The sequence below is a fragment of the Vicia villosa genome, linkage group LG5 (assembly GCF_029867415.1).
Source record: "Vicia villosa cultivar HV-30 ecotype Madison, WI linkage group LG5, Vvil1.0, whole genome shotgun sequence".
Lineage (NCBI taxonomy): Eukaryota > Viridiplantae > Streptophyta > Magnoliopsida > Fabales > Fabaceae > Vicia > Vicia villosa.
Window position 1 is genome coordinate 26,699,061 of NC_081184.1, and position 27,557 is coordinate 26,726,617.

Below are 27,557 nucleotides of genomic sequence, written 5' to 3' on the forward strand. Positions count from 1 at the left end.
ACAAAAGTCAGCATGAACGAGTTAGAACATAAAATGTATGTTTGAACACATTATATGTATCAGAGCCATATAGGCTGAAATAATGTATCAGAGCAAATAATGTATCAGAGCCATAACATTATATGTATCAGAGCAAATAGAATTTTGTCAGAACAGGATAGACAATGATATTCAAATTCTATTATCAGTGCTTCTGATTCATTCTTCTTTCTTGCTTCTGATCTCTGAAGCTTGACAGCACTCAGCTTGCTTCAGTTTCCAAGAGCTTATTCCTTTTACAGAATAACGCTTCTTATGGTTTTGCTTCTGAAGATTCACTTCACTTCTCTGTACCTGCAAAACACTTAAACCATATAGAACTTGCAGTTCTTGTTAGTGAATGTGTGGGAGCCTCTTTACCCAGCAACTGATAGATTTAATCAAATCATTTATCATTTATCTTCTCCCCCTTTTTGTCATAACATCAAAAAGAAAATTTAAAAAGATTCAGATGCATAAAACGACAAATAGAATCACTGGAATGTAAATCAAAGAAACTTTTTCATTGATAATCAAAAAAGGTTTACAAGAAATTCCTATGTTTAACAAGCAGAAGCAACAAGGAAAAGAAAACTACAAAGACCAAATCCTAGGACCCTAGCTAAGACAACGTCTGTGCCGGCATGCCATGAAGGAGTGAAACGCTTCATTGACTGCTTCTCGGGCTTTCAGGCGAGGAGTCAGGGAGACTTGGTTCTGATGCAGATCTTCCACCATCTTTACCAGAGACAGCATTCCCAGCAGGTGAAGAGATTTCTTCAGAAGAGACTAAGGGAGAGGAAAGGTTAGATGAAGAGGAAGCTGAGTCTTGAAGGTCGAAAGATGAGGAAGAAGATGGAGATGATGGAGGGCTTTCACCAGGAGGATGAAACACTCGTCTAGAATAATTTCCAGACAACATTGCTTCGAATGGATTCACCTTGAGAGGATCATAGGTGATTTTGATCTTTTTGGGTTTGGAAGGTGATGTTTCAACAGCTTTTCTTTTGTTGTTTTGATCATTTTCATTATTTCCTGGGCTTGATGAAGAGTTCATGATGGGTTTGCAGAAAAAAGAACAAGTAGGGTTTGATATGGAAGAGAGAGAGAGAAAAAAGAGATAGAGAAAGATGAGAGGGAAAGAGAAGAGTTTGAAGAGTATTTAAAAAAAAATAAAATGAAACGAATGATGACTAGCATTTAATGTTACGTGACGTGAGGAGAGATAATAAAGACAAATGAGGTGACTAGCACAGTTACCTATGGTCGGCGTCCCTTCAACTGCACGCGCGCTTATCCATGAATAGTAACGACAGGTTTACCATCCCGAGATAAAACGTAACAGCTGTTTTGCTTTAAAAGAGGTTCTGAATCAACTTAGACAATGAAACGTTAGTAATAACCGAATCATAATTTCTAAAAGAATTCAATCAGAACTTCTGACTAAAAAAGAATGTTCCACATTCATTTCAGAAGATACTCATACATGAGAACTTCTCATCTTCTCATTCTGGGCATAAATCCATACTGATGTTCTTCAGAATGAACTTAAACCTATCTTCAGCCAGGGGTTTTGTAAAGATATCAGCCCATTGATGGTCTGTATCAACAAAGTTTAAAGATATAACACCCTTCTGAACATAGTCCCTTATGAAATGATGTTTAATCTCAATATGTTTAGCTTTTGAATGAAGAATAGGATTCTTAGATAAACATATAGCAGAAGTATTATCACAGAATATAGGAATGTTACTCTCAAATATCTGATAATCTTCTAACTGACTCTTCATCCAGAGCATCTGTGTGCTACAACCAGCAGCAGCGACATATTCTGCTTCTGTTGTTGATAGAGCAGTAGTTGCTTGCTTCTTGCTGTACCAGGAGATCAAATGACTTCCAAGAAATTGGCAACTTCCTGAAGTACTTTTTCTTTCAATTCTGTCTCCAGCATAATCAGCATCGCAGAATCCTACTAAGTTGTATTCTTTAGATTTTCTGTAAACTAAGCCAACATTAGTAGTACCTTTCAGATACCTTAGAATTCTCTTAACAGCAGTTAAATGAGATTCTCTAGGATCTGATTGGAATCTAGCACACAAACAAACACTGAACAGAATGTCAGGTCTAGAAGCAGTCAAATATAGAAGAGATCCAATCATACCTCTGTATAACTTCTGATCTACCTTCTTACTTACCTCATCCTTACCTAGGATGCATGTTGGATGCATAGGAGTTTTGGCTTCTTTGCAGTCCAGAAGATTAAACTTCTTCAGAAGTTCCTTCACATACTTGGTTTGGTGAACATGCGTTCCTTCTGATGTTTGATTTATTTGTATTCCAAGGAAATACTTGAGTTCTCCCATCATGCTCATTTCAAACTCAGCCTGCATAGACTCAGCAAACTCCTTTCCAAGTGTAGCATTAGATGTTCCAAAAATAATATCATCTACATATATTTGACAGATTAAAATATCCTTTTCAAAGGTTTTACAAAAGAGAGTAGTGTCCACTTTTCCTCTAGTGAAACCATTATCTAGAAGGAAAGAACTTAAGCGTTCATACCAAGCTCTGGGAGCTTGCTTCAATCCATATAATGATTTCTTTAGTTTAAACACATGATTCGGAGACATAGAGTCTTCAAAACCAGGAGGTTGATGGACATAAACTTCTTCATCTATATAACCATTTAAGAAGGCACTCTTAACATCCATCTGATAGAGAGTGATGTTATGTTGAGTGGCAAAAGAAATTAATAGACGAATAGACTCTAACCTGGCCACTGGTGCAAAGGTTTCTGTATAGTCAATCCCTTCTTGCTGACTATAACCCTGAGCCACCAGTCTGGCTTTGTTCCTTACCACTTCACCTTTCTCACTGAGCTTGTTTCTGAAGACCCATTTTGTACCAATTATATTGAATCCATCTGGTCTAGGAACAAGATCCCAAACATCATTCCTTGTAAACTGATTCAGTTCTTCTTGCATAGCAATTATCCAGTCTGGATCTTCTAGAGCATGATCAACAGAAGTTGGCTCGATCAAAGATACAAGACCTAATTGACAGTCTGCATTGTTCCTAAGGAATGCTCTTGTTCTGATTGGATCATCCTTCTTTCCAAGAATGACATCTTCTGGATGACCAGAGATGAGTCTGGATGATCTTCTGACAGATGGTTCTTCAGAAATACTTAGATCCTCCAGAGAAGCTGATACTTGATCTTCCGATTCTTTGCTTCTGAGAAGCTCTGCTTCTGATGCATTGCTTCTTGGCTCAACAACTTCTGATATGTCAATATCATAACCTGCAAAATTATCAACCTGCTTTGGTTTTTCAGAACCAAGCTTATCATCAAACCTGATATTGATTGATTCTTCCACAATCAATGTTTCAGTATTGTATACTCTGTAGCCTTTTGAGCGTTCAGAATATCCAAGAAGAAAACATTTTTGAGCTTTGGAATCAAACTTACCAAGATGATCTTTAGTGTTCAGAATAAAACATACACATCCAAAAGGATGGAAATATGAAATGTTGGGCTTTTTATTCTTCCACAATTCATAGGGAGTCTTATTTAGAATAGGTCTGATAGAGATTCTATTCTGAATATAGCATGCAGTGTTTATTGCTTCTGCCCAGAAATGCTTAGCCATATTGGTTTCATTGATCATGGTTCTGGCCATTTCTTGTAGAGTCCTATTCTTTCGTTCTACAACTCCATTTTGCTGTGGAGTTCTAGGACAAGAGAAATCATGGGCAATACCATTTTCTTTGAAGAACTCTTCAAAGGATCTGTTCTCAAATTCACCACCATGATCACTTCTGACCTTTATGATTTTACACTCTTTTTCAGATTGAATCTGAATGCAGAAATCAAAGAACACTGAATGAGTCTCATCCTTGTGTTTTAAGAATTTTACCCATGTCCAGCGACTATAATCATCTACGATGACTAATCCATATTTCTTCCCTCTGACAGATGCTGTTTTGACTGGTCCAAACAGATCAATGTGCAAGAGTTCTAATGGCCTTGAGGTAGAAACAACATTCTTAGACTTGAATGCAGGTTTGGAGAACTTGCCCTTCTGACATGCTTCACAAAGAGCATCTGATTTGAATTTCAGATTAGGGAGTCCTCTGACAAGATTCAGTTTGTTAATCTGAGAGATCTTTCTCAAACTAGCATGACCTAATCTCCTGTGCCAGACCCACTGCTCTTCAGAAACAGACATAAGACAAGTCACCTTCTGACTCATAAGATCTTGCAGATCTGTCTTATAAATGTTGTTCTTCCTCTTGCCTGTAAATAGGATTGAGCCATCCTTCTGATTTACAGCCTTGCAAGACTTTTGATTGAAGATTATATCATAACCATTGTCACTTAATTGACTGATAGATAAGAGGTTATGAGTTAATCCTTCTACAAGAAGTACATTAGAAATGGAAGGAGAGTTACCAGACTTTATAGTTCCAGAGCCAATTATCTTGCCCTTCTGATCTCCTCCAAACTTGACTTCTCCTCCAGACTTAAGCACCAGGTCTTGGAACATAGACCTTTTTCCTGTCATGTGTCGTGAGCATCCAGAGTCCAGGTACCATGACATGTTGTGCTTTGTCCTTCTTGCAGCCAAGGATATCTGCTTTGTCCTTCATTGCATTCATAGCACATGACCTTCTTCTTGTCAGATCTTCTGTCATCAGAAGATTCTCCATGTTCAAATCTCTTTGAACTTCTGAAGCCTCTGAACTTCCTTTGCTTGCTCTTCCAGAGTTGATTTACCCTTCTGGAAATCATGGACAGTTCATCTTCTTCTTCAGATTCTGATTCTTCAGGATCTTCTTCTCTAGCCTGAAAAGCGTTAGTGCATTTCTTGATATTTGATTTTAATGCAATAGACTTACCTTTCTTTTGAGGCTCATTTGCGTCCAGCTCTATTTCATGACTTCTCAAGGCGCTGATAAGCTCTTCCAGAGAAACTTCATTCAGATTCTTCGCAATCTTGAATGCAGTCACCATCGGACCCCATCTTCTGGGTAAGCTTCTGATGATCTTCTTTACATGATCAGCCTTGGTGTATCCTTTGTCAAGAACTCTCAATCCAGCAGTCAGAGTTTGAAATCTCGAAAACATCTTTTCAATGTCTTCATCATCCTCCATCTTGAAGGCTTCATACTTCTGGATTAAGGCAAGAGCTTTTGTCTCCTTGACTTGAGCATTTCCTTCATGAGTCATTTTCAAGGACTCATATATATCATAGGCTGTTTCCCTGTTTGATATTTTCTCATACTCAACATGAGAAATAGCATTCAGCAAAACAGTTCTGCATTTATGATGATTCCTGAAATGCTTCTTTTGATCATCATTCATTTCTTGCCTTGTCAGCTTTACGCCACTGGCATTTACTGGATGTTTGTAACCATCCATCAGAAGATCCCATAGATCGCCATCTAGACCAAGAAAGTAACTTTCCAGTTTATCTTTCCAGTATTCAAAGTTTTCACCCTCAAATACCGGCGGTCTTGTATAACCATTGTTACCGTTGTATTGCTCAGCAGAGCCAGATGTAGATGCAGGTGTAGGTGTAGACTTTTCACTTTCATCAACCATCTTTTACTGAAGCGTTTTTCTCTTCCTGAATCTTTTCTAAACACGGTTAAGTGCTTGCACCTTAGAACCGGCGCTCTGATGCCAATTGAAGGATAGAAAAACACTTAGAAAGGGGGGGATTGAATAAGTGTGACTTTAAATCTTGGACGATAAAAATAAATTGCACAATTATTTTTATCCTGGTTCGCTGTTAACGAAGCTACTCCAGTCCACCCCCGCAGAGATGATTTACCTCAACCTGAGGATTTAATCCACTAATCGCACGGATTACAATGGTTTTCCACTTAGTCCACGACTAAGTCTTCTAGAGTATTCTGATCACAACTTGATCACTCCAGGAACAACTGCTTAGATACCCTCTAAGACTTTTCTAGAGTCTACTGATCAACACGATCACTCTAGGCTTAGTTCACTCCTAAGACTTCCCTAGAGTATTCTGATCAACACGATCACTCTAGTTCCTTACAACTTAATGTAATTCTAAGAGTATTACAAATGCTTCTTAAAAGCGATAATCACAACTGTGATATTTCTCTTAATCGTTTAAGCTTAATCTCACTAAGATATTACAACAGCAATGTAGTGAGTTGATGAAGATTCTGAGCTTTGATTGAATAGCGTTTCAGCAAGTTTATTTTCGTTCAGAGTTGTTAAGAATTGGTAACCTTGCTTCTCATCAGAACTTCATATTTATAGGCGTTGAGAAGATGACCGTTGAGTGAATTTAATGCTTTGCGTGTTCCGTACAGCATTGCATTTAATGTTATACGCTTTTGTCAACTACCTCGAGCCTTGTTCACGCTGTGTCTACTGACGTTGCCTTTAGTAGCTTTTAACGTTCCTTTTGTCAGTCAGCGTAGTCTGCCACCTGTACTTCCTTCTGATCTGATGTTTGTGAATACAACGTTTGAATATCATCAGAGTCAAACAGCTTGGTGCATAGCATCTTCTGATCTTCTGATCTTGAAGTGCTTCTGTTGCGTGATACCATCTTCTGATCTTCAGTGCTTCTGATCTCATGTTCTTCTGATGCTTCCATAGACCCATGTTCTGATTCTGCTTCGACCATCTTCTGATGTCTTGCCAGACCATGTTCTGATGTTGCATGCTGAACCATTTGAGACACAACTTCTGAGCGCTGAATTATGCGTACTCTTTATATATATTTCCTGAAAGGGAAATTGCATTGGATTAGAGTACCATATTATCTTAAGCAAAATTCATATTAATGTTATCATCAAAACTAAGATAATTGATAAGAACAAATCTTGTTCTAACATTTCTCACCACAAGGGGGAATCAAGCCCTTTCCCGATACAGAATAAACAAAATAAACAAATATAAATGCAGCAAACACATGATATAACACAGAGGTTAGGCAGGACCTCTCTTGTTTGAGGGGGAATTTGGCATCCCTAATTCCTCATTGGGGCTGGACCAGCAACAGGTCAACCATTGGTTTGGATGAAAAACCAAGGTTTTGAACACTTATATCCCCAGCAGAGTCGCCATTTTTCTGTGGTGGTCGTTTTCTTTACCTCCCCGTTTCACTTGGGAGGACGGCACGCTAGACCCTTCACGCGAAATTTGGAAGGAGAATGCGCCCGTGGTGGGATGAATTTTGTTTCAGTTCTTCCTACGATATCACACGAACTTTCTTATTTGTCCTACGAGTAGGAAAGGGGAAAAAAGATCTCAACTAAACCCTAGGAGTTTGCTAAGTGTGGGGATTTCACCTAGACTAGAAATTCTGGAGTCCGGGAGGTCGGTTATACATAGGGAAGTGTTTAAACACCCTACATATCTGTAGTACTCTACAGGAACCTTCTCTGTGTCTAAATGTGTTTGTGCTGCTAATGATTATTGGGAAAGTTTCTCCTTTGTATTAGGAGAAGGAAATGAATTGAATAAAAGAAAGACAGACAGACAGACTGACTATTTTTGGTATTTTATTAGCTCGCTGAGATTCCTTGTGAACCTCATGCCTACATATCCCTAGTGGAAGTCAGAGCTTAATGTAGTTCGGGGAACTAACTAGGGAAATTACTTATTTTTGGTGCCTTGCTTAAAGCTCAAGGTTGAAGCTTGGAATTAAATCTCTGTTTACAGTAAAGAGACATGAAATCATCTTTACAGAGAGGTATTAGTACTATTCTACCACAAACATTCAAAGGAGTGACAGAATAACTGAATTCATTTCATTCAAGAGGGGGACCTTACTTGTGTATGTGCAAGTATACCAGTCAAATGCCTCTTAAATGAAAGAAAGTTGTTCATCCAAATTAGGGAAAGTTACCGCATGTCTGGGTTTTACTGCCAGCTCATGCCTCTCAAAATCCTAAATGGGAGACTTGATTAAAATTGAAATGAAATGTTTGTTTGTTTGAATGTGGTAGAGTAGTAAAAATATCTCTCTATAGAGATAAGCTATGTCTATCTACTGTATAAAAGATTTGACTTTAGCTGGCTTGTATGAGGCCCAAGCTTGAGGCTTTTTGATTGATTAATTAATATATTTGACTCTGGGAGATGACTCCACTGGGGATTAATTACAGGGTATTTTTGTGTTCTGTACAAAGCCCAGAATTGAGGCTGACTCTACTTAGGGAGACTCTATTTGTGTGCCTTGTACAAAGCCCAAGGTTGTGGCTAACTGCTGAGGATAACTGAATTTTTGAGACTATGAATGACTCTATTTTGTGTGCCTTGTACAAAGCCCAAGGTTGTGGCTGACTCTAGCTAGGAAAAAAACATTATTTTCTGCCTTGTACAAAGCCCAAGGTTGTGGCTGACTCTTAAATAAACTGAGTATGGATGACTCTATGGGGAAAAAGATCCTAGGTGTTAGGAATCTTTGACACATGAAAGTATGATTTATCTGCCTTGTACAAAGCCCAAGGTTGTGGCTACTGAATGATGAAGAACTCACTGGGGAGACTCTATTATCTGCCTTGTACAATGCCCAAGGTTGAGGCTGACTCTTGACAGGGGAGTTTTATTGTTTGGGTGCCTTGTATGAAGCCCAAGGTTGAGGCTAACTATTTTTGTTGGTTTTGACTCTACTGAGGAGATTTTATTTATTGAAAGACTGTTTTTCTTTGGAAGCTAACCCTTTCCAGGGATTTTGACTCAGCTGGAGAAATTATTTGGTAAAAGACTGACTTTATCATGTTTTTTGGAGGCTGACCCTTTCCAGGGGTTTTGACTCTTTTGGGGAAATTATCTCCTAAGAGAAATGAATCTTTATTTTTTGACATTTTTATTAATTGACTTTGGAGGCTAACCCTTTCCAGGGAATTTTATTAAAAATGAAAGAATGTGTGGAAGCTAACCCTTTCCAGGGATTTTATTGAAATGATGGATTGATTTTAATTGACTTTGGAGGCTAACCCTTTCCAGGGATTTATATTAACATGAATGGCAGAAAGATTATCTAATGGAGACTTCTTGTTTAAAGCCCAAGATGAAGGCTGACACATGCTGAGGATGATCAAACATGGATCCTAGACTCTGCTAAGGAAGATTGATGAAGATAAGGGTGATAGAGACTGTCCATGTCTCTCATTCCAAAAGGTGTACTCAATGCAAAATTGAGACAAACTTAGCTTGTTTAAAGTCTGGTTTAAATTGGAAGAAACTCACCAGGGTAGGCTAAAAGGTGACTAAAGACCTGTTCCTATGTTTATAAGAAACCTGATGGGTCCTTGTATACAAGCTCAAGAGGAAGCTGGAAATGCTTTTAAGAAGCCTGTGGGTCCTTGTACAAAGCCCAAGAGGAGGCTAATCGAGGGTCCTTGTTATAGCACAAGAGAAAGCTATGTAGTTTTGAACTTATTTTGGCTCTAAGCAAATGGGTAAGAGGTTTCACCGGGAATAATTCCTCTTTGGGTGGATGTGTCCTATTATTTGGATTCTAAGGTTTTTGCCAAGATGTTTCACCGGGAATAATTCATCTTGGGGGTTTGAACTACAGATCTCTAATTAGGAAAGAGCCTTCACCGGGAAGACATTCTCAATCCTAGGTCATATTCCTATAATATATATATATAGTTTAACTGTCCTAAGGTTTATACTCAAACGTAGTTCTAAACTAATATATATGCACAATTTATATTTGACAGTAATTTAAATAAAGACTGTAAATTGAAAGCTTGTAAAGCATAACCTGGATGGAGTGGAGGCCTTTGAAGAAGTATGTACAGAGCCTCAACAGTAATTTTGTTTTGTTGATAACAGTTAAATATATATAATAAACAGTTAATGGTTTTTGAAAACAGAAGAAGTGAAGATGGACAAAGGTCACATAGGTATCTGAAGAGTTTCACCGGGAATAATGCCCTTCAAATACCAGAAGAATGTTTTGAAAACAGAAAGAAGATTTTGAAAATACAGTTTTGAAAACAAGCTAAGAAGAGAAGGTTTTTGGGACTTACACTCTATTAGAGGCCCAGTACTTTACAGTACTGGTGTAAAAGCAATTTGAAAAATGATTTGGAATGATACAAGGTTTTGTTGTTTGAAAACCCTAATCATTTGATTTATTCGGAGATTGAAAACAGTTTTGGAAATTGACAAAAGTCAACTTAATTAAGGTAAAAATAAAGACTTTTAACTAATTAAGACCTAAACAATTAGGGTTTTATCATAAAATTATTTACAAAGTGACGAGGTTAAAATAAAGTGACAATATATATTTAAAGTATTTAAGAAAACACTTAAAAAAAACATACTATTTTAAACCTAATTAAAATTCATGAAATAAATAATATTTTTATGATTTTTTTGACTATTCACAAAATAGATATATTAAATAATAGGTGTATGAAAAATGAAGTGAAAATGATTTAATTTGATAGGTGAATTAATTGTGTGAAGTTGTGAAAAAAATAGGTGTGACAAGTGATAAAAAATTAGGAATGTCTCCACCAAGGCTTGAACTCACGCCCTTTAGGTCACATACCCAAAACCAAACCACTGGGCCAGCGCGCGCATGGTGATAGTGATACACATCCAACACATTATATTTTCAGATAAACGTGTAAATCATGAAAAAAATAAAAGGAATAAAAAGTCTGGGGCGAGGGGGATTCGAACCCCAGACTTGAGGCATGAGGGGACTAAGAGTGCATGTGAGGCCACTAGGGCAAACGATGTATTCGTTTAAAACACGCTTTCAGTTAAATATATTTTAAACCCTCCCCTGAGAATCCAAAAATGGCGCCACCCACCATCTTCATCTTCAACCTCAAGCTCTTCAAATTTGAACTTCTGAACTTACTCGTTTCTCAACCAAACGTGATGATGTAAAGATGAATTTCACTCCAAATTTCCTCACGAGTCTAAATATGTAACTAATATCTATTTATATTAACTACATCTAACTAATTTACCAGAAATCGTGAAGAACCCTAAATTTTAAAAATCAAATTAAATGACTATACTGAAAGATAAATGAATGATGATAGAGGGTTTTCAATCCTCTGATGATGCTGAACAAGATAGAATCGAGCTTTATCACAAAGAGTGCTTAAATTAAAGAGGTGAGGTTCAGAAACTTACCTCTGAAAATGGAGGTCGTGAGGATGATAGAGAGCACCTGGGCTTGAATGAATGATCTCAATAGCTTCCCTGAGACTCAATGATGCTAACTGAATGCTTATTGGAGCTTGAATCCTCCTGAATTGCTCTATGGACCTCCCTCGATTTCAGCTTCAAGTGAACATGGAGGTTGTTGAATTTGGAGTTACAGATGAGCTGCAGCCATCTGGTTAGCTTCACTATGACCTGAGGAGTGTGCCTGGATGATTGGCTTGGCTTGAAACCTCCTGAATTGTTCTGTGGTCCTCCAACTGCAAGTGCTCCAAATGAGAGGTGGAGATGATGATTCCCCACGCCCAGCAGTGTTCCAGAGGTTTGGATCACCTCCAAATGCCTCCCTCAATGTGTTTGAATACTTATTTTCAAAGAGAGAGCTTTGGTTTGAAGAATCCGAGTCTTCTTGCCAAAGGACCTTTGAAAAAACTAAGTATGAAGAAAGAAAAGAGAAAGCAAGAATTCTGTTGCTTTGGTGTGTTTTTTGAATGAGAATGAGGCCTCTATTTATAGGCAATTGGTTCAGTATAGTTGCAGAAGAGTGAGCTTGCTTAATGAAAGAAGTTTGGTTTCTTAAGCATGAAGGAAGTTTGCAAATATCTCTTATGCAATGATGAGAATTTTGATTCCATTTGATCAATCCCCTAGCCCTCGATTTTGCTTGATCTTAGGGGACAATTCTGAGCCAGAAATGAGCTCTAATTGGTTGGTGAGAAGATTCCTTGGGTGATTCATCAATTTGCCATAAATTCACAAATGTAATCATTACATAATCACATGTTCTTGTTTTTAGAATCTTCTTCAATCCTTATGGCATGGTGAAAATGAATGCATGGCATTGTTTCAGATATGTTATGGGTCGTGTAGCATCCATAATTGAGGTCATGTGCACAAAATTTCAAAGTTCAAAAATGATGCATGACCTATAATTTTACTTCATGAGGCCAACTTTGAACAAGCATAACTCTTAGCTCAAATTGAATTTGGAGAAGGTTGAACACAATTTGGAAAGCCCTAAACATCTACTTCAAATCATTAGTTTATGTCTTCTTCAGAATCATTTGGGAAATTTGTGAAAAATGAGCCCAAAGTTGGATGAAAACTAGGTTAAAACACTTAGAAAATTTTCTAAGTGTTTATGACCTAAAACTTCAAAATTTTCAAAACCCTTAAATGATTGATCTTTTGAAAAAAGTTCTTATGTGAGATGTTGTTTTATTTTGCAAGATCTACAACTTTCATGTTGGAAGTTTTTTGAGTTGTGTAGGTGAAATTTTGAGTTCTCACTATGCCCTCAAAAACCCTAATTCCCGACTTTTTGCTCCTTGATGAATTTCTTTGAATTTCTTTGGTCAAATGACTTTGATATCCATATATTGATGATATTGATCTTTGAAAGTCATTTTTTGACCAAAAACCTTAAAAGTCAATGATGATCCCACACAGTTGACTTTTCCTGACAAAGTGAAATTTTTTGGGCTTTTGTGTAGAAACAAGATCTTCTTCTCAAATGAATGATGTAAATGGATTATATTGAGGTAGTAGAGATTCTTGAATCATGTCTTGAGTTTTGGATCCATGCCCTGACTAAAAGTCAACTATCTTGGTGAATTAGGTCAAAAACCCTAATTGTCGACCAGAGGACAATGATGAGTGTAGACTTTGAATTGAGGTGTAATGTCCAGTGGATCTTGTCATAAGAGTTATTTGAAGATGATTAATGTCTTTGAATGGTTTCCTGGGGCTTTTTAGGGTTTCCCAAAGGTGATCCCTGATTTTAGTCCTTGATAGGCTCCAAACCCTAGTCTGTTGATCTGAGTAATCCTGTACTTAGATGACTGGGTGTCTTAATCAATCATAGGTGTAATAATGAGGCTTTTGAGTCTTATGATTGTATTAGAGACTAATCCCTCTATTGATTGATCCTTTGCCTGAGTTTTCTTGTCTTTGAACACCCTCGATTGAATGTCAGACTGCCCTGGGTACTTACTTTGACTTGATGAAAATCCTGAAGATATGTCATCTCAGGGGGGTCAAAAATTAGGGTATGACAATATGATGATTTATTTGAGGTGTTACGCATCGCCCGTGAGCATTGACTCTATTATGATTGTACTCTATTTTATATTTTATTTTATATTTTATGATATATTCAACTTTATTATTTTATGGTATATTCTATGGTATATTCTACTTTATATTTTATGGTATATTTATTTTTATATTATTTGGATAAGATTTTATTTGGATAAGATTGCAGAGAGTTAGTGGATTGTGTTGTGTGGATAAGATTGCATTGATGGCCTATAAATAGGTTCTTCTGGTGTTGAGAAAAAATATCATATTTTTCAGAATGTCTTTTTATAATTTTATGGTTGACACAATTGTTTACTATCCAGGAACTAAGGATCCCATGAAGCTTCCAATACCTGAGGATTACGAGAGACTTGATGCACTGAAAAGTTGGGTGAATGAAGCATTGCCAGAAACTGATAATCGACTTGTGAGTAAAATCTCGTACCGTGAAAACTGGAGCATGGACGTTGATGGAAGGATAAGTTATAATGTTGTGGAGTTGAAGTGCGATAACGATATGAAAGACATGTGGAAATCACACCGCCGTAAGATAACTAAGGGACCGATCGAGTTTGAGGTGAACCTAACAAGGTCTGCTGAGGATGTTCTGAAGATGCTGGTTCGTCCAGAATCGTCTGCAAGAGTCTAATGCTTTATGTTCTATGTTGTATTATCTAATGTTATTGTTGTCATGTTTTAATGTTCTATGTTCTATGTTAACATGTTTTAATGTTAATGTTCTATATAAATAAAAGATGTTATATATTCTATGACGTTTTTAGTTAAAATATTACATATAAATAAAAGTCACTTAATCTAAATTAACACTTGATGGTAACATAGGCGTAAGATGGTGCCAATGTTGAAGACGTCCAGCAAAATCTAACATCCAAGATGTCGCCACTTGAAGACGAAACTTCACCCAATCTAACGTGACGGGTGGCAGTGGGAAGCCTTCTTTCATATTAACCTGATTTCATAACAAAAAAATAATTAAATAAATAATTAAATAAGTAATTAAATAATTAAATAATTTAACAAATAAATAAATATATATAAAGGTTACCCGAAGAAAATGATTCTTGTTGACAAGGCCAATGCAATATGTAGGAGCACTTGGAGAAAATGTTGTTGTCATGGGAAAAAAAGTCAAGCAAGGGTTACCAAGCATCACAAGAATGACGTTATACCGATTCGCTATCAAATAGCCCATCTCTGGTAGTGTCAACCATTTCTCCGGTGGTTGAAAACCAACATTATCTATCAACAATCCACTTCTCACTTCGGATAAATTTGGACCGAACAATCTCTCATATAAGTCCTTCTTTTCTCTTAATTCCATGTCCAAGTCACGACGAACCATTGCCCAACCATCCTCACTATACCCATGCCACGATGCAATGGCTCTAAATCCACAATTACCATCTGCTACAACATTAACTATCTCGGTAATATATGGCCTAATATGACAAGGAAACTGAAGAGTGAAATCCTGGTTCTTTGATTGTGATTGCTTCTTTGACTGTGATTGCTTCCTGGAAGTTTGTGATGCTTGCGGTTGTTTTTGTGAAGATTGAGACGCCTGATCAGCATACTCAAAACCTGAAGGATCCCTATAAACATCATACCCAACTGGTTTCTATTAGAACAAGATTTGTTCTGATTAATATTCTTAGTTTTGATGATAACAAGGATATGAATTTTGGATGAGATAATGTGGTACTCTAATACACTGCAATTTCCCTTTCAGGAAATATATAAAGAGTATGCACAAATCAGCGCTCAGAAACTTTGACTCAGAAGGTTCAGCATGCAACATTAGAACATGGTCTGGCAAGACATCAGAAGATGGTCAAGCAGAATCAGAACATGGGTCTATGGAAGCATCAGAAGAACTTGAGATCAGAAGCAGAAGCACTGAAGTTCTCATGGTATCACGCTCAGAAGCACTTCAAGGTCAGAAGACAAGAAGATGCTCTGCACCAAGCTATTTGACTCTGATTATATTCAAACGTTGTATACACAAACATCATATCAGAAGCAAGTACAAGATGGCAGGCTACGCTGACTGACAAAAGGAACGTTAGAAGCTATTAAAGGCAACGTCAGTAGACACAGCGTAAACAAGGCTCGAGGTAGTTGACAAAAGAGTGAAACATTAAATGCAATGCTGTACGGAATACGCAAAGCATTAAATGCTCCCAACGGTCATCTTCTCAAGTGCCTATAAATATGAAGTTCTGATGAGAAGCAAGGTTACCGATTCTGACGAATTCTGTGAATACAAACTTGCTGAAACGCTGTTCAAATCAAAGCTCACAAACTTCATCTTCATCAAAGCTCACTACATTGCTGTTGTAATATATTAGTGAGATTAAGCTTAAACTTTAAGAGAAATATCACTGTTGTGATTATAGCTTTTCAGAAGCATTGTAATACTCTTAGAATTGATTACATTAATTTGTAAGTAACTAGAGTGATCAAGTGTGATCAGGATACTCTAGGAAGTCTTAGCTTGTGTCTAAGCAGTTGTAACTAGAGTGATCACGTGGTGGTCAGGATACTCTAGAAAGTCTTAGCTTGTGTCTAAGCAATTGTTCCTGGAGTGATCAGGTTGTGATCAGGATACTCTAGAAGACTTAGTCGCGGGCTAAGTGGAAAACCATTGTAATCTGTTGAGATTAGTGGATTAAATCCTCAGGTGAGGTAAATCACTCCAAGGGGGTGGACTGGAGTAGTTTAGTTAACAACGAACCAGGATAAAAATAACTGTGCAATTTGTTTTTATCGTTCAAGTTTTTAGACTACACTTATTCAAACCCCCCCCCCTTTCTAAGTGTTTTTCTATCCTTCAATTGGCATCAGAGCGCCGGTTCTAAGGTGCAAGCACTTAACCGTGTTTAGAAAAGATTCAGGAAGAGAAAAACGCTTCAGTAAAAGATGGCTGGTGAAATTCCAACAAACCCACCTGCATCTACATCTGGCTCTGCTGAGCAATATAATGGTAACAATGGTTATACTAGACCACCAGTATTTGATGGTGAAAACTTTGACTACTGGAAAGATAAACTGGAAAGTTACTTTCTTGGTCTAGATGGTGAACTATGGGATCTTCTGATGGATGGTTACAAACATCCAGTGAAAGCTAGTGGCGTAAGGCTTACAAGGCAAGAAATGGATGATGATCAGAAGAAGCTTTTCAAGAATCATCATAAATGTAGAACTGTTTTGCTGAATGCTATCTCTCAGGCTGAGTATGAGAAGATATCTAACAGGGAAACGACCTATGATATATATGAGTCATTGAAAATGACCCATGAGGGAAATGCTCAAGTCAAGGAGACTAAATCTCTTGCTCTAATCCAGAGATATGAAGCCTTCAAGATGGAGGATGATGAAAACATTAAGAAGATGTTCTCAAGATTTCAAACGCTAACTGCTGGATTAAGAGTTCTGGATAAAGGCTACACCAAGGCTGATCATATAAAGAAGATTATCAGAAGCTTACCCAGAAGATGGGGTCCAATGGTAACAGCATTCAAGATTGCAAAGAATCTGAATGAAGTTTCTTTGGAAGAGCTTATCAGTGCCTTGAGAAGCCATGAAATAGAGCTGGACGCAAACGAGCCTCAAAAGAAAGGTAAGTCTATTGCATTAAAATCTAATGTTAAAAAATGCACTAACGCTTTTCAGGCTAAAGAAGAAGATTCTGAAGAATCAGAAGAAGAAGATGAACTGTCCATGATCTCCAGAAGGGTAAACCAACTCTGGAAGAGCAAGCAAAGGAAGTTCAGAGGCTTCAGAAGTTCAAAGAGATTTGAACGAGGAGAATCTTCTGGTGACAGAAGATCTGACAAGAAGAAGGTTGTCTGCTATGAGTGCAATGAGCCTGGACACTTCAAGAATAAATGTCCAAAACTTCAGAAGGAGAATCCCAAGAAGAAGTTTCATAAGAAGAAGGGTCTTATGGCAACATGGGATGATTCTGAATCAGAATCAGAATCAGACTCTGAAGGAGAGCAAGCCAACTTCGCGCTGATGGCTACAGAAGATGATGGATCAGAATCTACATCAGAATCAGATTCTGAAGAGGTATTTTCTGAACTATCTAGAGAAGAGTTAGTTTCCAGTTTAACAGAACTTCTGGAACTCAAGGCTCATCTTAGTATCAAATACAAAAAGCTGAAGAAGCAGTTTGAATTTGAAACTAAGAAGCTGGAAGTGGAAAACTCTGAACTGAAGGAAAAAGTTTTAAATCTATCCAAAGATAGTGGATCTCCTTCTGAAACAGAAAAATCCATTCCGAGTCTCAATCATATTCTGAAAGAATATGACTCGAGCTTCAGAAAGTTCTTATCTAGAAGTATTGGCAGAAGTCATCTTGCTTCTATAATATATGGTGTTTCTGGAAACAGAAGGTTTGGCTTTGGCTATGAGGGTGATACCTCACATAAATTTGAACCTATTGATGATCTGAAGATCACATACAAGCCATTGTATGATCAGTTCAAATATGGCCATGCACATGATATTAGGCTCACTTCACATGCACAGAGTTTTAACACTGTTCACACCAAGAAGCATGTGACACATCCTAAGAAATATCATGCTGACAAACCTAAAGAATATCATGCTGTTCCTCCTATTAAATATTATGCTAAACCCAAGTTCAATCAGAACTTGAGGAGAACTAACAAGAAAGGACCCAAGAAATTGTGGGTACCTAAGGAGAAGATAATTTCTGTTGCAGATATCCTTGGCTGCAAAGAGGACAAAAAGCAAAATGTCATGGTACCTGGACTCTGGGTGCCCGCGACACATGACGGGAAGAAGGTCTACATTCCAAGACCTGGTGCTTAAACCAGGTGGAGAAGTCAAGTTTGGAGCAGATCAGAAGGGCAAAATCATTGGCTCTGGAACCACAAGTCTTGGTAACTCTCCTTCCATAACTAATGTACTTCTTGTAGAAGGATTAACGCATAACTTATTGTCCATAAGTCAATTAAGTGACAATGATTATGATATAATCTTCAATCAAAAGTCTTGCAAGGCTGTAAGTCAGAAGGATGGCTCAATCCTATTTACAGGAAAGAGAAAGAACAACATTTATAAGATTGATCTTTCAGATCTTGAGAAGCAGAAGGTGACATGCCTTATGTCTGTTTCTGAAGAGCAATGGGTCTGGCACAGAAGATTAGGACATGCTAGTTTGAGAAAGATTTCTCAGATTAACAAACTAAATCTGGTCAGAGGACTCCCAAATCTGAAATACAAATCAGATGCTCTTTGTGAAGCATGTCAGAAGGGCAAGTTCTCCAAACCTGTATTCAAGTCTAAGAATGTTGTTTCTTCCTCAAGGCCGCTAGAACTCTTGCACATTGATCTGTTTGGCCCAGTCAAAACAGCATCTGTCAGAGGAAAGAAATATGGATTAGTCATCGTAGATGATTATAGCCGCTGGACATGGGTAAAGTTCTTAAAACACAAGGATGAGTCTCATTCAGTGTTCTTTGAATTCTGTACTCAGATCCAATCTGAGAAGGAGTGCAAGATCATTAAGGTCAGAAGTGATCATGGTGGCGAATTTGAGAACAGATTCTTTGAGGAGTTCTTCAAAGAAAATGGTATTGCCCATGATTTCTCTTGTCCTAGAACTCCACAGCAAAATGGAGTTGTAGAGCGAAAGAATAGGACTCTACAAGAAATGGCCAGAACCATGATCAATGAAACCAATATGGCTAAGCATTTCTGGGCAGAAGCAATAAACACTGCATGTTACATTCAGAATAGAATCTCTATCAGACCTATTCTAAATAAGACTCCTTATGAATTGTGGAAGAACAGAAAGCCCAACATTTCATATTTCCATCCTTTTGGATGTGTATGTTTTATTCTGAATACTAAAGATCATCTTGGTAAGTTTGATTCTAAAGCACAAAAGTGTTTCCTTCTTGGATATTCTGAACGCTCTAAAGGCTACAGAGTATACAATACTGAAACATTGATTGTAGAAGAATCAATCAATATTAGGTTTGATGATAAGCTTGGTCTTGAAAAACCAAAGCAGTTTGAGAATTTTGCAGATATAGATATTGATATATCAGAAGCTGTAGAACCAAGAAGCAAAGATGCAGAAGCTGGCAGTCTCAGAAGCAATGGATCAGAAGATCAAGTTGCTGCATCTTTAGAGAATCTCAGGATTTCTGAAGAGCCAACAGTCAGAAGATCACCCAGACTTGCATCAGCTCATTCAGAAGATGTGATCCTTGGAAAGAAAGACGATCCCATCAGAACAAGGGCATTCCTTAAGAACAATGCAGACTGTCAATTAGGTCTTGTTTCTTTGATCGAGCCAACTTCTGTTGATCAAGCTCTAGAAGATCCAGACTGGATAATTGCCATGCAAGAAGAACTCAATCAGTTTACAAGGAATGATGTATGGGACTTGGTTCCTAGACCAAAAGGATTTAACATCATCGGCACTAAGTGGGTATTTAGAAACAAGCTAAGCGAGAAGGGAGAAGTGGTAAGAAACAAAGCCAGACTGGTTGCTCAGGGCTATAGTCAGCAAGAAGGGATTGACTACACAGAAACCTTTGCACCAATGGCCAGGTTAGAATCTATTCGTCTATTAATTTCTTTTGCCACTCAACACAACATCATTCTTTATCAGATGGATGTCAAGAGTGCCTTCTTAAATGGTTATATAGATGAAGAAGTTTATGTCCATCAACCTCCTGGTTTTGAAGACTCCAAGTATCCAAATCATGTTTTTAAATTAAAGAAATCATTATACGGATTGAAGCAAGCTCCTAGAGCTTGGTATGAACGTTTAAGTTCTTTCCTTCTGGAAAATGGTTTCACTAGAGGAAAAGTGGACACTACTCTCTTTTGTAAAACCTTTAAAAAGGATATTTTAATCTGTCAAATATATGTTGATGATATCATCTTTGGAACATCTAATGCTACACTTGGAAAGGAGTTTGCTGAGTCTATGCAGGCTGAATTTGAAATGAGCATGATGGGAGAACTCAAGTATTTCCTTGGGATTCAAATCAACCAAACTTCTGATGGAACCTATGTTCATCAAACGAAGTATGTAAAAGAACTTCTGAAGAAGTTTAACCTTTCTGAAAGCAAAGAAGCCAAAACTCCTATGCATCCAACATGCGTCCTAGGTAAGGATGAGGTAAGTAAGAAGGTAGATCAGAAGTTGTACAGAGGTATGATTGGTTCTCTTCTATACCTAACTGCTTCTAAACCTGACATTCTCTTCAGTGTTTGTTTGTGTGCTAGATTCCAATCAGATCCAAGAGAATCTCATTTAACTGCTGTTAAGAGAATTCTGAGGTATCTGAAAGGTACTACTAATGTTGGTTTAGTCTACAGAAGATCCAAAGAATACAACTTAGTAGGATTCTGTGATGCTGACTATGCTGGAGATAGAATTGAAAGAAAGAGCACTTTTGGAAATTGTCAATTTCTTGGAAGTCATCTGATCTCATGGTACAGCAAGAAGCAAGCTACTATTGCCCTCTCAACAACAGAAGCAGAATATGTTGCTGCTGCTGGTTGTAGCACACAAATGCTCTGGATGAGAAGTCAGCTAGAAGATTATCAGATATATGAGAGTAACATTCCTATCTTCTGTGATAATACTTCTGCTATATGTTTATCAAAGAATCCTATCTTACATTCAAAAGCTAAACATATTGAGATTAAACATCATTTCATAAGGGACTATGTTCAGAAGGGTGTTATATCTTTAAACTTTATGGATACAGACCATCAATGGGCTGATATCTTTACAAAACCCCTTACTGAAGATAGGTTTAAGTACATTCTGAAGAATATCAGTATGGACTTGTGCCCAGAATGAGAAGATGAGAAGATCTTTGTTTGAGTATCTTCTGAAATGTGTTAAGACTAGGCAGCCATAAGAAGTTCTGATACTAATCAATTAGAATCTCTGATTCTGTTATCTCTAACGTGTCATTATCTAAGTTGATTCAGAAGCTCTTTTAAAGCAAAACAGCTGTCACCAGTCTCTCCAGAAAATGAACACGTATTCACTATTTCTGGACAAGCATGCGTGCAGTTGAGGGGACGCCTACTTAGGTAACTGTGCTAATCACTTCTTTTGTCATAATTATCTCTCCTCACGTCACGTAACATTAAATGCTATCCATCATTTCTTTTTATTTCTTTTCTTTTATATTCTTCAAACGTTTCTTTTTCCCTCTTATATTTCTCTCTCTTGCATTCAGTTTCATCTTTTGCTATCTCTCTCTCTCTGCATTCATATCATAAACCCTAGCGGTTTTCACTATCTGCAACGTCACCATGAATCCTTCGTCAAGCTCATCAAATCAAGCAACTGATCGTAAACAAAAGAGAAAGGCAACCGAAGAATCTGAAAACAAACCTAGCAGCTATTCTTCAGGCGTTGGAAGTTGGAGCTTCTGAGTTGCCTGAACCAGAATATGCTGAGGCTGCTTCTGAGTCAGACTCAGATGTTGAGATGGAAGGTGCAGAAGCTGAAGACCTTTCAGAAGATCGCCCTGCTGAGAAGCTCTGGCGCTTCTTCTTCTGGTGAACCCTCAGCTCTGATGAACACTTTGGATGCTCTACATCAGAATCAAGCCATGCTAGCTTCTCGTTTGGACACGCAAGAAGCAACCAATGCTGAGTTTCGCTCCTTCATGGCAAGGCAAACTGCAAGCACTGACAGGATTCATGACATGCTGGCGCAGATTTTGTCTAGGCTAGGGTCTTAGTCTTTGGTCACTGTAGTTTTCTTTCCTTGTTGCATCTGTTTGTTCTGCATCTTTTTGTTTACTTTCTCTTTCAAATCAATGAAAAAGTTTAATTCTGTTTCATTCCTACTGTCTTTTGTTTTTCATCTGAATCTTTTATGTTTTTGATGTTATGACAAAAAGGGGGAGAAAATGTGATAAATGATCTGATTAATATTATCAGTTACTGAGTAAAAAGGCCCCACATTTTTAACAGAACTTGCAAAGTTCTATGCTTTAAGTTTTGTTGTTGCAGGAATTGAAGATCCTCTTCAAGGAGAAGCAAGTCTAAAGAATCAAGCTCTTGGATTCTTGAAACAAGCTGAGTGCTATGAAGCTTCAGAATCAGAAGCAAGAAGCAAGAAGGAAGAATGTTCAGATATTCTGATGATAGAATATGCTCTGAAACATTATGTCTATTTGTTCAGATACATATTATGTGGCTCTGATACATATTATGTGTTCTGAAACATATTCTATGTTCTGACTCATTCATGCTGACTTTTGTCGTTTAGCGTTGTTCTGTAACATTTCAGGATGTAGAGATGCTCTGATGATGCTCTGGTACATTCAACAATGTTCTGATACAATCTAGCATGAAGTGATGTAAGAAGAAATTCAAGCTCTGAAGCTGTCCTGATGGAAGCAAGAATCAGAAGCTGTGAATGTTCTGAAGATCAAAGAAATTCAAGCTCTGAAGCTGTCCGATGGAAGCAAGAATTAGAAGCTGTGAATGTTCTAAAGATCTAAGAAATTCAAGTTCTGAAGCTGTCCGATGGAAGCAAGAATCAGAAGCTGTGAATGTTCTGAGGATCTAAAGAAATTCAAAGTTCTGAAGCTGTCCTATGGAAGCAAGAATCAGAAGTCATGAATGTTCTGAAGATCAAGCATATGTGAACGTCTCTACTGAAATACTCAGGGAAGTCTTTTATTATTAAAATTCTTCTAGTATTTATTTCAGGGGGAGATTATCTATCTTAGGGGGAGATTATAAATCTCAGGGGGAGACATATTCACATGCTTATGCTTTAGCTGTGTAATTGTCTTTAGCCGTCTGCTCTTTCTGATCGCAAATTCATATCATTTATATATGTTTTTGTCATCATCAAAAAGGGGGAGATTGTTAGAACAAGATTTGTTCTGATCAATATTCTTAGTTTTGATGATAACAAGGATATGAATTTTGGATGAGATAATGTGGTACTCTAATACACTGCAATTTCCCTTTCAGGAAATATATAAAGAGTATGCACAAATCAGCGCTCAGAAGCTTTGACTCAGAAGGTTCAGCATGCAACATCAGAACATGGTTTGGCAAGACATCAGAAGATGGTCAAGCAGAATCAGAACATGGGTCTATGGAAGCATCAGAAGAACTTGAGATCAGAAGCAGAAGCACTGAAGTTCTCATGGTATCACGCTCAGAAGCACTTCAAGGTCAGAAGACAAGAAGATGCTCTGCACCAAGCTGTTTGACTCTGATGATATTCAAACGTTATATACACAAACATCAGATCAGAAGCAAGTACAAGATGGCAGGCTACGCTGACTGACAAAAGGAACGTTAGAAGCTATTAAAGGCAACGTCAGTAGACACAGCGTAAACAAGGCTCGAGGTAGTTGACAAAAGAGTGAAACATTAAATGCAATGCTGTACGGAATACGCAAAGCATTAAATGCTCCCAACGGTCATCTTCTCAAGTGCCTATAAATATGAAGTTCTGATGAGAAGCAAGGTTACCGATTCTGACGAATTCTGTGAATACAAACTTGCTGAAACGCTGTTCAAATCAAAGCTCACAAACTTCATCTTCATCAAAGCTCACTACATTGCTGTTGTAATATATTAGTGAGATTAAGCTTAAACTTTAAGAGAAATATCACTGTTGTGATTATAGCTTTTCAGAAGCATTGTAATACTCTTAGAATTGATTACATTAATTTGTAAGTAACTAGAGTGATCAAGTGTGATCAGGATACTCTAGGAAGTCTTAGCTTGTGTCTAAGCAGTTGTAACTAGAGTGATCACGTGGTGGTCAGGATACTCTAGAAAGTCTTAGCTTGTGTCTAAGCAATTGTTCCTGGAGTGATCAGGTTGTGATCAGGATACTCTAGAAGACTTAGTCGCGGGCTAAGTGGAAAACCATTGTAATCTGTTGAGATTAGTGGATTAAATCCTCAGGTGAGGTAAATCACTCCAAGGGGGTGGACTGGAGTAGTTTAGTTAACAACGAACCAGGATAAAAATAACTGTGCAATTTGTTTTTATCGTTCAAGTTTTTAGACTACACTTATTCAAACCCCCCCCCCCCCTTTCTAAGTTTTTTTCTATCCTTCAGTTTCTTCCCTTTCCTCTTCACTCCGCCTTTAGTTTTTATTTTCTCAATTGGTGGACACAATGAAGTTGTTGTGGGATATGCAATTTCACAAACCCTACTTTTCAATGCTCTTTTTCCAACAACATCTAATAATTTAAACCTTCTCCACAATTCACCAATTGCATTACTCATATCAACCTCCGAACCAGCTTCCTCGTCTAAAGGCAAGTCACCTTCCATAGATAGTATCCTCCATTGAAGATGAACACTTTCTATTTGTAATGGGATTCCAACAACAATCAATCTTCCCATCTCACAAGCACAAGGTAGCCCATAACTTGTTCTCATAGTACAACCACATATTTCCCTACCATTTAACACATAATCAAGCCTCGATAACTCTTCTGCAATGCGTCTCAAAGCAGCTCTCGATACTGAACCACGCAAATTATCATAAAATGGAATAATGTGTGCGTGCTCAACCTCATAAAAACTTTTTTGAAACGAAGCTCGAATGTTACCTATTTGGATTTTTAGGTTAGAATTCATAGCTTCCCAAACTTTGACCATGTCACCAAGGCTGTTTCCTATCATCTGCTTTAGCTTCCAATGTGCAGATTCAACCCTAAAATAAACAAAGAAAGTATAAAAAATTAATAATTTAAAAATTAATACATAATAAAAATTTTAAGAATTATGACATACCGATTTGTCGTGGTGTTACCAAAATGAAGCACTCGATTAATCCATGCGCCTACAAATCTTTGCCTATGTGGGATCAACCAAGTGTTCTTCACGTAATCGAGGAAGTCATTACAAGCAAAGCATGCTTGTTCAAGATATTGCAACCGTACACCATACTCAACCTCATTACTAGCCCATACAACATCTTTCCACAATGTGCCTATTGTCTCTTGCATGTCTTTCATCACATATTCCTTGCATTTCATCCCAACATTTTTGTTAATATGAAAACGACATAGCAAGTTATGCGTCGTAGGAAAAACAACTTCAACTGCTTTCATCAAAGCAAGATCTCTATCCGTCAAAATCACTTGTGGAACCACATCTTTCTTCACAAACAATTGCTTCAGCTTATCCAAGACCCAAATATAACTCTCTGTCTGCTCACACTCCATATAAGTAAATGCAACCGCAAATGTCAACTCGGTCGATGTCATACCAACTATTTCAAACATAGGTTGTCTATATTTGTTGGTCTTATAAGTGGCGTCCATAGTCAAGACAGTAGGAAAAAGATTCAGCAACTTTACCGAATCTGGATGAGCCCAAAAAATATCTCTCACAACTTCACAATCATCCCGTTTCCTACTCCAATAAACATAGTTCGCCTCCTCTATAAGCTTAAGCAAATGTTGTATCTCACTTCTTGGACCTCTTATCTCCGCTTCAATCACACTTTTATGCTTGTATATTTGCGTGATCCGAGTGACGTTCTCAGGATCTCGCTCTTGCAAGGAAATCAATATGTGTCTAGGCGGAACATGTCTCTTTGTCAAATCAGCAACATGCTGCTTCTCATCGGTTGTCAACCTACCAACAAATGAATGACCTTCTAATCTATCTGGTAAACCATGATTATGAACTCCACACTTTACATCAACCTTCCATCCAGACCATCTTTTGCCGGAGTCAATCTGATTTTGAATGGACATCCACATCTCTTAGTAGCACTCTGAGTCTCACTTTTATCCTTATATTTTCCACCTTTATCGCACCCAAATATCACTTTGTTACTTCTTCCTCTTTTGCCTCTTTCGGTGTCTGAACGCGTGATAATAACGGTCACTTTATTGTTAATTCCAGTCTCTTTAACCCAACGGATAACTTCTTCCCGTGTGACAAATCTCTCTGAAGTTGTGAAAGCATCAGTGGTATCTATAGCTGTATCATTTTTTCGACAAATTTGGAGCGGAACTTCCATACCTGAAAAAAATTACAAAAAATCAAAAAAAAAACATTCCGGAACACATTTCCAAACTGTTCCGGTTTGTAACCATGTGCACCGGAACACTTTCTGAAACTGTTCCGGTTTGGTATCAGTATAACCGAAACTGTTTTGAAATCTGTTCCGGTTTGGCTTTAGAAGTACCGGAAGAGTTTTAAAATGTGTTCCGGGAGAAAAAAAAAATGAACCGGAACTCTTTATGGAGGTGTTCCGGTTTGAATCTTTGTAAACCGGAATTGTTACCTTATGTGTTCCGTTTTTTATGCGCGTAGGGGTGCAGATTTCAAATTTTTTTGACTTTTTGGTAAAATGGTAAAAAAATAAAATGGTAAAATGGTTATTAGAGTTTGAGGGTAAAATTGGCATTTTTAAAAAAAATGTAGGGGTAGGAAGGCAAGTGTAGGGGTAGGAAGTAAAATTTTCATTAGTTTTAGGGAATTTTTTAATACTCTCTTATAGTTATGGGTGAATCAAACATTTGAAAATCTCAATTCGCTTTTCGAATATGCATATTCGAACGCAATTAATATTTCATTTTTAGAGAATTTTCAGATATGCATATCTAAAATAATTTAATATTTCGTCTTTAAGGGATTTTCGGCTATGAATATCTGACCCAATGAAGTGTTAAAAATCAATTAGAATCAATGTATATTAATTGTATTAGTTGTCATTTAAATTTAAATTTTCCAAACCAAAAATAGTGTCCAAGCCTCGATTCGTAATGACGTGGCAGAATTTTTTTCAAAATTTGTCAACATTTCCTTTGCCATGTCATAAATAAATCTGTCACATAATCAAATTTGAGCAGGGACCAAAAGAATTCCAAAAATATTCAAAACAAGGGACCTAAAACCTGAATTTTTTAAATGGGGACTAATAAGTTAGAAAAGTTTAAGTAGAGAGACCAAAATTACATTTAAATTTTTTTTTATAGGTTGTAGGTATGATACATCCTGATTTTGTCAACAAGGTTAATGTATCAAAGGATGGTGATCTAGAATATCTCTAACCAGATATTGTACATGTTGATATTGAAAAAGAACTTATCAATAAACACACGTTTACTTTATGTGAAAATATGTTTCAGTGGATCCATATGGAAACTGCTAAATTAAATTTAATTAAATTTTGACATTGTTATCGAATTGTTATCGAAATGTCAGATTCTAATTCTAATAGCA

At 37.3% G+C, this 27,557-nt stretch overlaps 1 protein-coding gene across 1 annotated transcript; it reads right to left on the reverse strand.

The window, feature by feature from the left end:
- Window positions 1-14,102: 14,102 nt before the first annotated feature.
- Window positions 14,103-26,086, reverse strand: LOC131604407 (uncharacterized). Its single transcript, XM_058876848.1, has 4 exons — window positions 25,110-26,086; window positions 24,519-25,029; window positions 14,358-14,930; window positions 14,103-14,261 (listed from the first exon to the last, which is right to left on the reverse strand). Exons 1-4 carry the CDS (start codon window positions 26,084-26,086, stop codon window positions 14,103-14,105), a joined length of 2,220 nt encoding a protein of 739 aa, XP_058732831.1.
- Window positions 26,087-27,557: the final 1,471 nt, after the last annotated feature.

Excerpts from the sequence above, each read along its gene's own strand:
- LOC131604407 (XM_058876848.1), bottom strand. The coding sequence starts at position 26,086 with ATGTGGATGTCCATTCAAAATCAGATTGACTCCGGCAAAAGATGGTCT. Across the intron at positions 25,030-25,109 it reads GGTAACACCACGACAAATCG|GGTTGAATCTGCACATTGGA; the intron begins GTATGTCATAAT and ends TGTTTATTTTAG. Across the intron at positions 14,262-14,357 it reads ACAAGAATCATTTTCTTCGG|GTTAATATGAAAGAAGGCTT; the intron begins GTAACCTTTATA and ends TTATGAAATCAG.